At 37.5% G+C, this 14292-nt stretch overlaps 1 protein-coding gene across 2 annotated transcripts in view; it reads left to right on the top strand.

Annotated features, from left to right (window-relative positions):
• Nucleotides 1-14292, top strand: part of ITGA1 (integrin subunit alpha 1) — a 73656-nt gene that overhangs the window by 42414 nt on the left and 16950 nt on the right. For both annotated transcript variants that reach the window (XM_048292864.1, XM_048292865.1), the window contains exons 10-18: nucleotides 4087-4160; nucleotides 5116-5260; nucleotides 6397-6539; nucleotides 8194-8337; nucleotides 9574-9828; nucleotides 10250-10380; nucleotides 12269-12432; nucleotides 12623-12759; nucleotides 13707-13817. In XM_048292864.1, coding sequence (XP_048148821.1) covers nucleotides 4087-4160; nucleotides 5116-5260; nucleotides 6397-6539; nucleotides 8194-8337; nucleotides 9574-9828; nucleotides 10250-10380; nucleotides 12269-12432; nucleotides 12623-12759; nucleotides 13707-13817 — 1304 coding nt within the window. The remainder of the gene's footprint in view (nucleotides 1-4086; nucleotides 4161-5115; nucleotides 5261-6396; nucleotides 6540-8193; nucleotides 8338-9573; nucleotides 9829-10249; nucleotides 10381-12268; nucleotides 12433-12622; nucleotides 12760-13706; nucleotides 13818-14292) is intronic.

Here is a 14292-nt window from a genome sequence, read left to right as displayed (position 1 = left end):
AATAGACATCAAAATAGCAGTTAAAGATTTGACTATGTTCAGAGGAGTTAGAGCCTGTGGAGACAATAGCCTAAAAGGGTAACCAGAACTGTTTTAACTGGTGTAAATAGGAAGCTGCCCTCTTTTAGGTAAAAAACATTGCCAGATCATACCCCAGTTACCCCACGATCATCTGGTTTTCTGCCTAAATATTTAGGGTCTCTTTTTTGTTAGTTATCGATTACAGTGTATTACTTTGCTATACAAGTTAGCATGGACTTGCTGTATAGAGTTAACAAGATATAATTTTCCTTTGGGAAGGTTAACAGTACTCAGATTTTAGCACAGAAAAGTCATTCTCTCATGATGTCTGCTTACATTCTCCATCCAAATGAGGCAACGCTGTCCAAACCACTGTTTGTTTCAAGTAACAGGAGACAGAGTTTATTAGTTATAAATTATACTGGCCAGCTCTGAAGGGATTTATGTCATACAAAGAAAACATCCATCTATTTGGACTATTGTTTTCAACACTTCAACTTTCCAAGTAGCTAGAATGGTGTCGTTTACAGCTGAAACAAAAGAAAGTATTGACTTGAATGTACAAAATTGAGAAAATATTTTCATTTTTTCATATTGGAGTTGTATTTCTCAGATGCATTTAGGTTGGGGTTTCTTTTAGTGTATTGTTTAGTTTTATCAAATATTACCATTTTCAGCTATTACTGAATATTTTCAGCAATAAACAGTTTATTAAAATATCATTTATATATTCTTCTCTTTTTACTTTCTGGACAATTTGGTTTCCTCAGCTTCGCAGCAAATTAATTTGAGGAGAATCTAATCTCTCTAAAGCTCAAACTTTAGCCTATTTAGGCTCATTGCGTAGTTCGAAGTTCACTGAATAGCGTGCTCTTTTCTTAAGTCACTGTTTACTAGGAAGAATACACTTTCAGTGGAAAAGTAGTTGTTCAAACAGGAATTGAAAACTTGGTCTTCAATTTGTCCTTTATACTTCTAAAAAAGTGAGAAAAATATTTGTGTTTCATTGTCAGAATAAAATGTTAGTTACATCTATTAGCTATAATGAATATAGAATAAGAAGTTAATTAACATGATAACAGGTGAAGGACCTAAGCCCAAACATGACTGAGTTTCTGGAAATCTTTGTGCTCAAAGTCAAGGTTTTGTGCCTTGCTCAACCCTTTGAGCAACCAGATACCACTGGAGGAGATGGTCTCAGTTTGTCACACTCCACCTTGTCCTTTTTATCAGTCAGCAGCCATCAGGCATTAGGTAGTACCTGTCTGTCACATGAAACCCCAGCCTCCACGCAGTGCAGTAACTTGTGCTGGCTTGAACTCCATGCTGGTGAGGAATGCTTTATGTAGTGAGCTCTAATCCTTCCAGTGACTGTACTAAATCGTTCCTCTAATAATAAGAAAAAAATACAAAGCATTTGAACATTAAACAAGTTCTGTAGCTTAGTAAAATACCCAAACAAATCCAGTTATGTTGATGGTGGTGAAACTAAGTGTTTGATTAAATAGTATAAATTTTATGTGTTTATATGATAGTTGGCTGTTGAGACAACAAATCGTCTTCTTCATGTCCTTCAGTATCTTGGTTTATAAAGCATATTGTAGCTGTTTAGTATCAGCAAGTTCTGCAGTACTCCCTGAACTCAGTTGTAATTTTCTGCAAATGAAGCAGTAACAAATATGTGTCTCTTGGATATTGTTACTTTATATTTAACAAAAACTTATTATAAAATGTTAGGATATTTATGCCTTGATTTTTTTGCCTTATTTACAATTTTTATTTTATATTGACTTGACTTTATTACAAAAAATACGTATTTGAAATGAAAAATGTGGAACATTACCTTCATCCAGACCATAACAGACAAGCTAATTAATTTCATTACTGCAAAACTTCTTGGTTTGCAGATTTTCTGTAGGAACTCGAGGGTGCACTGAGATTTCTATATAAGGCACCTGCAATATGAAACAAGAAATGTCTCCTCCTCCACCTAAGTCCCAGAAGTCATGTAATCTATCTGCAAGAGAATCAGAATAGAAACTGAAAATGGGATTTTAGCTTTTTGTCAAAACAAACCAAGGTCAAGCTGCTCCAGTGGGTTACAGCTAGATGATGCTGACTAAATCAAATATGCTGATTATTCAGGCCTTTCCTGTCCTATCCCAAAGCCTTTCAGTTGTATCCTGAATTTGCAACTGTGTCCATGCATCTATTTTTTTGGTGGTGGTAGCAGGCAGATTAATTCTGCCGTACCGTGCAGCTCTTGGGTGACAAGCCAGTTTATTGGATGTGTTTAATTGGAGATTAATTAGGTCTGTACATAGTAGCTTCTGTGCATCACGAGAACCTTGATTGTTGAAATTTGGTATCTGAATCAGTTTAAATTCTCAATCTAAATTGCTCCTTGCTGTAGTAGTATACTTGATTTTTTTTCTTGGATTTCTTGTTTTCGTTTTAGTTCTTTAAAAAATTCAAAGGAAAATTGAGAGAGATTTGAAAAATCAAATCCAACAAAAACTCCTACTTTACAGCCAGTGGATTTTTACACATAATCTTTTTCATATGCCTCTGTGTCTCATGGCATGGACATTGCTTTTGACAGCAATTTTATATTTTATCCAACGCGTAGGCAGGCACAAGTGTTTTTTCACAAAATATCCTTTGTAAGATGCTTGGCACCTTGAAACTGAATGGAAAGTTGGGCTAAGAGCCATTATCTAAGCAGTATTTTGAGCTACACACACCAACAGTACCAGCTTTGTCCTCTGCCTCAGGCTGTGAGAATCCTGTCTTTCTCAGTTCATTAAGGAGCATCCTTTACTGCATGAAAATACTGTTTATCAGCAGATGTGCAGCTTAAGAGTTTTATGCCTAAAAATTATTTTTTCAGACTTAGAAAAGCAGCTACATCTTGTGAAACATGATAGTCTTCGTTTGTAAGTCAAACACTTTGTGTTTGAGATCATGTCTCCTTCCTATGACTGGCTGTAAATTGCAACAATTAGGACAGACATCATGTCCTAGGGAGCAACTGCTGTGGTTTAGTTGCTGAGTATCAAAAGTTCAGTATCATTTAATAGTCCAAATGCCTGAAAATCGTGCAACCATGGCTTGCTATGGCTCAGTTTCACACAGCTGAAGGTTTGCTTCAGCACTCAGCTGGTAGCAAACTGTGAACTCTTCCTGGACCAGTATCAGAGCATATTTCATAGCACACCTCTACTGCCTGTTAGCATATCTTGCTCTCAAGGAAGAATCAACATGCAGAATATAGTTCCCTTACTTGGCCACTTAAAATGGCAAAATAGTCCTTGACTATTAAGGGCTGTTTATCTTTCTTTTAAGTAGAAGAAAAGGCAGAACTTTTTCTTCCCTGATGATATTTCAAGTTTACCTAGGAGCAAAACAGCCCGTCAAATTTTAATAAATAGCATATGACAACTTGACAAGATACTGAAGCTAGTACAAAATCACCTGATACCTTTTTTGTACAAAGTCATTTAAGAAAATCAGATCTTCATGTAATTTTCTGGGCAGGATTATCATTCCCGAGCACTTCACTGAGGCTTATGAATCTTGGACAGCAGAGATTTTCCTATGTTGTTTTTGCAAAGGTTCATACAAACATCAAGTGTTTTTCATTTAAAGTTCCTCCAGCTGCCTACAAAACTTTAGTTGCTTGAATACAAGGCCAAGGTTACATGGCTGGTGTTTTATTGTTCACTTAGCTCAAGTGGAAAATGGCTTAACCATATTAATCAAACATTCCAAACATACTTACCATCAGCCTGAGTTCAAATCTGGTCAGTTTTAGCCCAGAAAGTTTGTTGGACAAGTTCTGAGACATGATCTTAAAATGGAAATTCCCATACTTAATAGTAGCATTCAACACAGGTCTTTGTTTCTGTGTTTATTATAAAAATCTATGGTAAACTATATTCACTGAATAGATTAGTTAATTATGCTATCCTTGACTATCATATGATCATTTTCATAACACTCTTCAGTTACTTTTTCAGATTGAAACAAATTTATTTTTGAAACTTAATGTTTTCTGTTCAATAGCAACAACAGACCAGCAGGCCTCCTCTTTTGAAATGGAAATGTCTCAAGCTGGCTTCAGTGCTCATTACTCTCAGGTAAACAAACTGTTTGAAAATAGAAGTTATTTTACAAGGTAGGTTTTTGCTGGTTATTCTATGAATTTGGAATAAGTTTTTCAGAGTTCTTTGTATAGTCCTTTTGCTGCTGGATGTTTTAGAGCATCCTGTAATCCAGTTACCTTTTATGTAAAATGTATGTAAAGAACATTTATGAACAATGAAAGCATGAGAGAGTACTCACATACTTCACATGAACTCTAAACTTAATGGTCCCATAGCACTTTCTATCAGGAAAATAGCCTAAAAATATGTTAAGAAAGATGGAGAAAGACTTATTACTAGAGCCTTTAGTGATAGAACAAGGGGCAATGTTTTAACTTGAAAGACAGTTCCAGAGCAGGGCCACAAAGATGACCAGAGTGCTGGAGCACCTATCCTATGAAGACAGGCTGAGAGAGATGGGATTATTTAGCTTGGAGAAGAGAAGGCTTCAGGAAGACCTTACAGCAGCATTCTAGTACTTAAAGGGGGCTTATGAAAAGGAAGGACAGTGACTTTTCACATGGGCAGATAGCAATAGGACAAGGGAGAAAGGTTTTACTAAAGGATCAGAGGTTTAGATTAGATGACAGGAAGAAATTCTTCCATGGAGCAAAGTGAGGAACTGGAACAGATTATCCAGAGAAGCTGTGGATGGCCCACCCCTGGAGGTGTTCAAAGCCGGGTTGAATGGGGCTCTAAACAAGCTGGTCTAGTTAGTGGCATCCCTGCCCATGGCAAGAGGGGTTGCAACTGGGTGATCTTTCAGGACATTTCAACCCAAGCATTTTTATGACCCTATGATTGTAGGGTCCATACCATAATAGGAAAAGCAAGGCTAAATGTGTAAGCACACAGGAAGCATTATCCATCCAAATGTGAACATCCTGAACCATGGATGACTAAAGATGACTCACATAGAGAACAGGCTTTTTGCTTTACTCTCCTTAAGGATTGGGTCATGCTTGGAGCAGTTGGAGCATATGACTGGAATGGCACGGTGCTCATGGTGAAAGACAGTGTTATTTCAATGCCAACCAATGACACCTTTCGTGACAGGCGTTCAGAAAGAAATGAACCTCTTGCAGCCTATCTAGGTAAGAGAAATAGCCCACCTTACAACACTTTTCAACAAATGCTACAAGACGTCTCTCAAAGCTCATTCAAAATGAGTATCTTACAGAATATCTTATATTCCAGAAGCCTGGGAAAGAGTCTACTCTATGATTTTCTTGTTCTTGAAAAAAAATAAATAACAATCTCTACAATCAGAAAGCAAATCCAAACATAAACCTAAGTATATCTAGACTTTTCCAACAGAGATGTTAAATCTGTTCAAAGAAGATTTCATGGATTCCTCTAGTATTCTTACCAAGTTTTTCTATGCCTTGATAGTTAAAAAGTCTTACACAATATTCAGTCCAAGTATTTGCTTAAAATTAAGCTTTTTTCTGTCACTCAATGGACAAAACCAACAAGACCAACATCTTTTTTCTATAATAATGTTTTGCATATTGGCAGGTTATTTTTCTACCAAAAAGCTTCAGTAGGCTTGCTTTCTCCTCTGGGTCTTGCTTTCTACACTTCATGGTTCTGTTTGCTCTGTTATCTCATTTAAGTCGTAATTCCAATGACAAAGAATCAGTGCTAGAATATTTTAATGTTTTTCCCTAAGTACACTTTCTTCATTGCCAAATGTCTTTACCTGCTGCCTTTTATTATAACTCCAATTTGGTAATTTTCAAAATAAGATCCTATCCTCCCATAATACTTGCAACTCTTCCACAGTTCTGATTTCACTGCATATTTTTTAACTCTTCCTTCACCAAAGTTGTTGAATTGTTGTTAATATTAAGCAGAACAGAGGTAGGTTCAAAATGCCCCCCAGAATCACTTTTTGAAGACTCCATCAGTTTGAGAGTGAGCCAGTGACAACTGTTCTTTGAAAGTAACTTTTCAACCAGATATTCATGAGTTATTTCTTACACTGTGTGAGAACAGCAAAGTGAACATGGCTCACCAGCCTGTGAACAGGTTTAATAGCACAGTGGTGCTCCTCACTCTGAGACTGTAGACAAAAAAAAAAGTCCTTTTAATTAACTACTATTGCTGTCCACCATGAATAGGGCTAAACATCTAGTTATGGAATAAACCTTACAAATGCTCTGAATCACAGCAAGTATTTCTGATGCATTCTCTTTGTGTTGTATCTTGACTTCTTTCTGCTTCTTAGGATATACTGTGAATTCAGCACTGACACCTGGAGGTGTGCTGTACATAGCAGGACAGCCACGATACAATCACACTGGGCAAGTTATCATTTATAAGATGGAAGGAAAAGAGGTGCAAGTAATTCAGAGATTAAATGGAGAACAAGTAAGTATGCATTCACAGTTAACATACAAAAGGAATATAGCAGAAGAAATAAAAATAATTATTCAAATGAGAACTCATTTGAAGAGCACATGAAACTGGGAGTTGTAAGCAAGTTAGGCAGATCCTCTGATACTATTAGCAACAGTGAACTGTACAGTAGATCCTTGGAAATTTTGTCTTTGAGGGCTAAGTCTTCACCAGTTTCAAAGTGGTTGTTGCCTTCTCTGTACATGCAATTTTCTTTGTCTGCTGACTGGAAGAGCATGTCACTGTCAGGAAAGAGTTTTGACAAGCAGAGTTCCATGCAAGAGCATCTTCTGGGATAGATTGAAATATTGAATAGTTGCTTGTTACACTGAGTAGCAGCTCACTGAGAGCTATTGCTGCAGGAAGAAAAATCCCCATGTAATTGCATAATTAAGGATGGTATTATTAAGATAATATTATGCTTATGAGAATTGAAAGACCTGCCTACTCTCATTTCCCCAGGCTGCAGTACCAGCTTCTTTCAGGAGCATTCAAGTTACCTAATTTTCACCTATAGCTGATGTCTGCAACTCAGCTAATCAGTCAGTCAATCAATCAATCAATCAATCAAACATTTTAGAGTCAATGAGCTAAAGTAGCTATCAAGGATCTGGGCTTGTTCAGCCTTGAGAAGAGGTGGCTGACACGGCACCTCCTCTGTGTCTGTCAGTGTCTGCAGGGAGGGGCCAGAGGATGGGCCAGGCTCTGCTTGGAGGTTCTGATCCTCCGTGTCCTTGTCCTCCAGTAGGACAAGAGACAATGGGCAGAAACTGATGCACAGGAAGTTCCACCTAAACATGAGGAAGAAATTCTTTACTGTGTGAGTGACCAAGCACTGGAACAGATTGTCCAGAGAGGTTTTGAGTATCCCTCACTGAAGATATTCAAGAACCATCTGGACACAATCCTGTGCCCTGTGCTCTGGGATGACCCTACTTCAGCAGGGAGGTTGGACCAGATGACCCACTGTGGGCCCTTCCAACCTGACCCATTCTGTGATTTTGTGCTTTTTAAGATTTGAGACATCTGGACTACTTGAAGCATTTCTGTGAGAGTAGATGTATCTTTGACTAGAAGAGGCTGCTTCTCGTGTTAAGTGTAAAGGAAATGCAGGGTATCTTGCTTATCTGTGAAGTGAATGTAAGCAGATAAATCCTATAGCTTGTACCTGGTCTATGAACGTATCCATCTCGTCATGTAGATTTTGTTCCTCTGAAAATAATAACAACTTGAGAATTTTGGTGACTGTCTGCACTGACACAAAAGCTTTTGTCCAAGCTTTTTTACTTGTTTTTTGAAAACTAGCTTCCCCAAGACAGTCTTGTTCAAATGCTGTCTTAGAAGGTCCTACTTCCCATAGGAGGTAGAAATTACCCGTTTATACTTTCAAACCCAGAAGAGTTGAAAGTTGAAGGGCCCACTTCTTAATAAAAAAAATCAGACAACAAATGCTAAAACTGAAAACAAGCTTCAAAGACAAACAGACCAAAAGAATCTAGCTAGTAAAGAAAAGTTCTGCCTAATGGTTAATATTTGTCACTGCAAGCAAGAAGTAAGTTTCTGAAAAGAAAATGTATCATGATGTTGCTGACTCTGTCTCTGATGTACACTTTATGTTTTCCTACAGATTGGATCATACTTTGGGGGTGTTATTACCACAGTCGACATTGACAGGGACTCATTTACAGACCTTCTTCTTGTTGGAGCTCCTATGTATATGGGAACTGAGAAAGAGGAGCAAGGGAAGGTATATGTTTATAGTCTGAACAAGGTAAGGCCGATGATGTTTATTGACCAGGAATAGAGCATGCTCTTTGCTGTCTTCTTGTCCTTATTTTAAAGAAATACAGTAATTTGAACTGGGGAAGATGACCTGTTGAAAACAGAGAAACATGGTTTTGACAACTGAGATTATAAAGCAACTGAATTTTAAATTTCATTCTCAAACTCTTCTTTGAGAATGGAGTGTATTATGTAGATAAGTACTACATCCTATAAGCTGCAGTATGGCATACATACAAATCTATCCTTGTGACTTGCTTAGTAACCTAGAATGAAACCCCATACATCCAACAGGTTTTAAATGTCTGACTAGATTGAGGATTATACCAGCTACACCTCACTTTATTAATTTGCTAAGTCTGTTCTTCCAATATCTGTGCATTCTCTCCTCTCCTCTCCTCTCCTCTCTCCTCTCCTCTCCTCTCCTCTCCTCTCCTCTCCTCTCCTCTCCTCTCCTCTCCTCTCCTCTCCTCTCCTCTCCTGTTTCATTTTCTTCTTTCTTTTCATTTTTCTTTTCTTTTTTGTTTTTCTCATCCATTACCCTTGTGTTCTGTTATAACAATTATCAAAATATATCTTAGCAATGATGGTCTCCTAAAATACTATTTCAAGAAAAATTGAAATTTTTGCTTGCTACTGCTACTGTGGCATGGAATTCATGGGAAAGATTCGTTCCATGCCCTAGGGTCCATGTGTTTTCGGTCCGGGATACACGCTGGATCAGAATATGTATGTATGTTAGGCCACCAGTGTATGTGTCTACTGGGGGCAGAATTCAACTACGTAAAAGAAATGCTATCTTTTGTTCTGGAATAACAGCATTGCCATCTGTGTTTCGTAAGAAACTTGGCTAACTTTTCAGATTAAGAGAATGCCTTTAGAAAAACTCTACACTGCCTAAAGAATGAAGTGGTTTACTTACAATACCATCCAAATATTGTTATGATACTGTGCTTTTCTGTGAACCTCTAACTTAGAGAAATATGCAGAAGCATCTAGAGGCAGAAAGAGAGGGAGCAAGGATGTTTTTGCCACATACTGCTCAGAAGGAGCACTTGAATTATAGTTGTAGAATCACAGTTTCTACAGTGCACTTAATCACTAAGAATAGTTTGTAATTGTTTTGTTTAATTCATCCATTTGTCTTCTGGACAGGACCTCTTAAAAGTCTGCATTGCTGAAACATTGGTGGAAATTCACAAACTCTAAATCTGTCCTTCCACAGACAAAGTTTGAGTATCAGATGAGTCTTGAACCCATAAAGCAAACGTGCTGCTCACCGTTAAAACAGGACACCTGCAAAGTTCTAAAGAATGAGCCCTGCGGTGCGCGCTTTGGGACTGCGATTGCTGCAGTGAAGGACCTCAACCTGGATGGGTACAATGACATTGTAATAGGCTCTCCCTTAGAGGATGACCATCGGGGAGCTGTTTATATTTATCATGGCCATGGCAAAGCAATCAGTAAAAAGTATTCACAGGTATGAAGTAAAACTCTGCAGATTGCCAGCTGTTTTAATGTATATAATGTTTATAATCCTGTCTTCCCAACATAAGATGAGACTGTGACTTGACCAGTTGTAACAGCTTATTTTTTAAATTGCTCTATACTTTTAAACTCATAGTTATTTAACTGAATCTGAGTCTTAATGTTGTTTAAAAATATATTCGCATGCTCTATTAGAAACCTTCTGACATGTTCTGTACAGCCACAAAAGCAGATATTTTGCAATCTGAAAATTTATAGTGTGTTCATCACCATGGTAACTGTTTTAGGAGTATTGTAATGAAAATTTAATGTAGTTAAAGAGCCTAAACCCCATCTCACTGCAGTCAAATGCATCTTGACTGTTACAAAACCCTTCAAAGTGCACCGCATTAACCTCTTCATGCATTTCACAGCGTATTGCATCAGGTGGAGACGGGGAAAAAGTGAAATTTTTTGGCCAGTCTGTGCATGGAGAAATGGATTTAAACGACGACGGGCTGATTGATGTTACTATCGGAGGCCTTGGTGGGGCTGCCCTCTTCTGGTACGGAGACTCACAGCAGCTGTCAGGACACAAAAAAACCTTTTACTTGGGCTACCAGTGTAACTTGCATGCATGACTGTTTGGACTTTGTAGGGTTACTGGTTTCATCTTATGTTTTGACACCGACTGCAAATATTCTTCTTTTTACATCTCTCTAGAGGAATGAGCATAGAAGTTAAAGTATACCGTTATAAATACAGGAATATTATAGAACTCTTGCTGGCCTAGAATGAAGAACTTGTCCTCGTAGACCTTCTTCAAAATAGGAGCTGATTCCATTTGTGGCACTAAGTAAAACAGGAAAAAAAACAGAATTTCTCTCTTTTTCATGGTCTATTGCATATTATTTTATTAACAGTATCAAGAACAGATTCAAATCTAAAGGCCTCACGAAGAAAACTGATTTTATTTCTTAATAGCAAAACTGCAGTTTGACTCCCTACAGAAAATTTGCAAAATTAAACTAAGCTTTCTGCTTAACATTGACTTCTTTTTCTTTATTGAAGAATACTATTCAGATGTAATAGTGAGCAATATAATTGCTAAGGGAAAAGAGAAATAAACAATGTGACATTAATTTCCTCATTTCTAAAGCACAACTAAAATTATTTCTGTCTCTGGTAAGGAAATTGCTAACCCAGATCCTTGCTTTCCCTGTCCTCCTGTTTCACCTAACTCACCTAGTAGGTGATCAAGTTTGTCAAGGCTTGCTACTATCCTGAAGCTCCCAGCTTCTTCTGAACTTCACCTAGTAGTTTCTGTCTAAAGGTTCCATGCTTGAACACAATGTGGTGCCCTTCACTGCATTGCTGAGACCACAATTCTGACGAAAGTTGCTTTGCCAGCTAAATTTTTTGCTGGTTTAGTACACTGACATGCTTGCATATCATGGCCAAAATGGAACTGGATCAGGGAGAGGGATGAGACAGGAATGCATTTCAGTGGCAAAGGAGATTTAAAGTGAAACAAACTGGGGACAAATATTAGCCTGTTTCTCTACCCACAACCTGAGAGATGGCATGCTACCCTCCAGCTTATGTATAATATTATGTTCATCTGTGATACTCTCAATGATGGGCCAGGGCCTTCAGTCTCTTTTAAAATGGATCTGGCTCTGTAGAGTTGCCTAAATGCTTTTGGAAGTATTTCACCTGGTGTCTTTTCTGAAACCAGTACAGAACTGTGGAGAAATCCTTTGACTGTTTCCTCTGTAATTTCTCTTTTACTGGTCCTATGTATAGGATATGTAGTTAATTACTCTGCTAGACTATCATGTTGCTCTTGTCCCCAGTTCTTCAGGGGCTTTCCCTCCTGAATGATAGTTGAGCTTTAAAAAATGCTCTAGTGCTTTATAGGTTTTTGCTGCTGAGGACATTGTTTCCCTCCTTTTTTCTTGCTCACTTTTATGTTTTCAGTAGGATGAGTTCTCTCTGTGATGGCACTTAACAGGCATGCAGTAATCTGCTGAAATGGAGAAAGGCAAATGCAGACTGAAAATGTGCCAGAGAAGTGCATTGCAACTGCCAGTTGTTTTCATAGTATCAGACAGCCAAGACAGAAGACATGAAATAATAGACGGCCTCTTAATTGGCATAACATGGCCAACGCTGTGTCTGCTACTGTACTGCAGCATGGTACCATCAACATGTGCCACAGGAATCTCATTTCAATTGTGGATTTCATGCTTCTGTTATTTCCCAAAGGACATTAAGGGATTTTTGCTTTTTAGCTATAAGCCTTTTGACAGTTGTACTCAATGATCTTAAAAGTCTTTTCCAACCTGTGTCTGTATCCAAATGTTGAGTGCTGCATATTTTGTTAGTTCATTCTTAAGTTTAAAAAAATTACTGCTCTTATTTCCAAGCACTTTCTCTGTGGTTTCTTTAAGGTCTCGCGATGTGGCTGAAGTAAACGTTTCCATGCAATTTACACCTAAAAGCATCAATATTCAACAACAAAATTGTCAAATAAATATAAGAAAAACAATATGCATAGATGCCACAATTTGTTTTAAGACCAGACTAAAGTCAAAAGAAGATATATTTGAATCCAGTAAGTAGATAAGCACTAAGTTATGGAAGCCTTAAGCTATAAAATTCCTATGCTCTCATGCATTTATTAAATAAAAAATGGAATTCAGCTTTTCTAAATTCAGTATTCCAAGTGCATCTAAGATATTTTGGGAAAGAATAATGTGTAGAGGCAAAGTGCTTCATAATATTGATCTCAACCTCCTTTGCAGGTCTGCAGTATTGGATTACTCTTGATGCACAAAGACAGATATCTCGGAGCTTGTTCACAGAAAGCCATGAGAGGAAAATGCAAAAAAATATAACTATCAAAGGGTCAGAATGTACAAAACATAACTTCTACATGTTGGCAAGTAAATCATTTAAAGTATTTTTCTCATGTTGATGCTAGTGTAACCCAAATATGTATTTCATTAATTGCACATTGGACAACAAAATCTGTGTTCAGAATTAATATTAAGAAGTGTACATGAAATTTGTTTAAAACTTAGATTTATTTATTTATACACATACAAACTATTTACTTATATGTACAGTCTCTTTAGCTATGTCTCTGTGTCTGTCTTAAGAAAAGCATGCCTCACTTGTTGGAACCAAGAAGTTGTCATGGTTAGCAGTTTAGGTGCACTCAAAACTCAGCAGGAGCATGTGAGATAGAATTTTAGTTTGCATATTGGTGCTATTCCTCCTGATAAAATACAGTAAAAAAAACTTTCAGGTTTGGAACAGAGAATATTTATTCACTGCAAAACAGAAGCATAATTAGCAACTGTGAGTATGCATTTGCTCAGATTGCACCTAATGTGTGGAGTGAATGGACTTGCATCCTGTAAGCCACCCACACTTGAAATGCTTAGTGACTTCACAGTTGTATCATAATGCAAAACTAATGGTAAATGATACCCAGAATTTTCTTCACCGAACAGCAGGCCTAAGTTTGACTTCACAAAAGGTGGTGCTGCTGATGCTTATCTTACTCATCCTCTGAGCACAACTAGAAGAGAAAAGTCTGTGAGTTGTCAGTTGAGATATTCTTAAATGAAACTATGTGAGACATGCTCAGACTATGTGAAGTTTTGTGATAAGATGCACAAAAACCTTGGTAGATGTTTATAAGGAATGCGTGGCACATTAAATATTTCATCATCAACTGCAAGCATTCAGATACTTCTCTGGCAAGAATGGCAACAGTGTGACAGAAAGGTATTTTACCTTAGCATTTTTTGGGTCTTTTTAACCTCCTTAGATATGAAAGTGAATTTGTGTAACCACAGTTTTGTTTTCCTTGTGTTCTAGGATAAGCCTGATTTTCAGGACTCTGTAAAGGTTTTGCTGGAATTCAATTTTTCTGATCCAGAGAGCGGACCTGTTCTTGATAGCAACTTGCCAAATTCAATAGCAGAATATGTAAGTCAGAAAGATTCTGTATAACTAACCAAAGCATTCCAGGTAAAAATCATAGCTCACAGAAGAGCTGAAACGATTGCCCACAAATTGGCTAGAGAGGAGGGGTCTTGAGCCTTTCCTGGAGATGTTCCCTCCAAATGAGTGTTCAGGAGTAAAAAGCTTGATTCAATGTGCTTGTGAATCATGCTGGGGTTTCAAAGCTCTCTGTAGCTGACTGAAGATAGAAGAGAGTTACCAACAATTTTATTGTCAGGCTTTACGTAGATGGAGCAGAGGAGTGTTATCCATTTACTTTGGTGGTGCTTGCTATCATTCATACTTCTAGTAATGCCTCTTTTCAGAATGCAGGTGAATCATTTAGAATGGAATTATGAGAAAGCTTATGTTTCAACGATACATCTTACAGGATATTGGCATGTTTAACAGTTTAATATTAGGGAAGATTTCTTTGATTTTTAAACAGAAGACCTTACAT

The sequence above is a fragment of the Corvus hawaiiensis genome, chromosome Z, assembly GCF_020740725.1.
Source record: "Corvus hawaiiensis isolate bCorHaw1 chromosome Z, bCorHaw1.pri.cur, whole genome shotgun sequence".
Lineage (NCBI taxonomy): Eukaryota > Metazoa > Chordata > Aves > Passeriformes > Corvidae > Corvus > Corvus hawaiiensis.
This window is presented reverse-complemented; position numbering and strand designations above follow the sequence as displayed.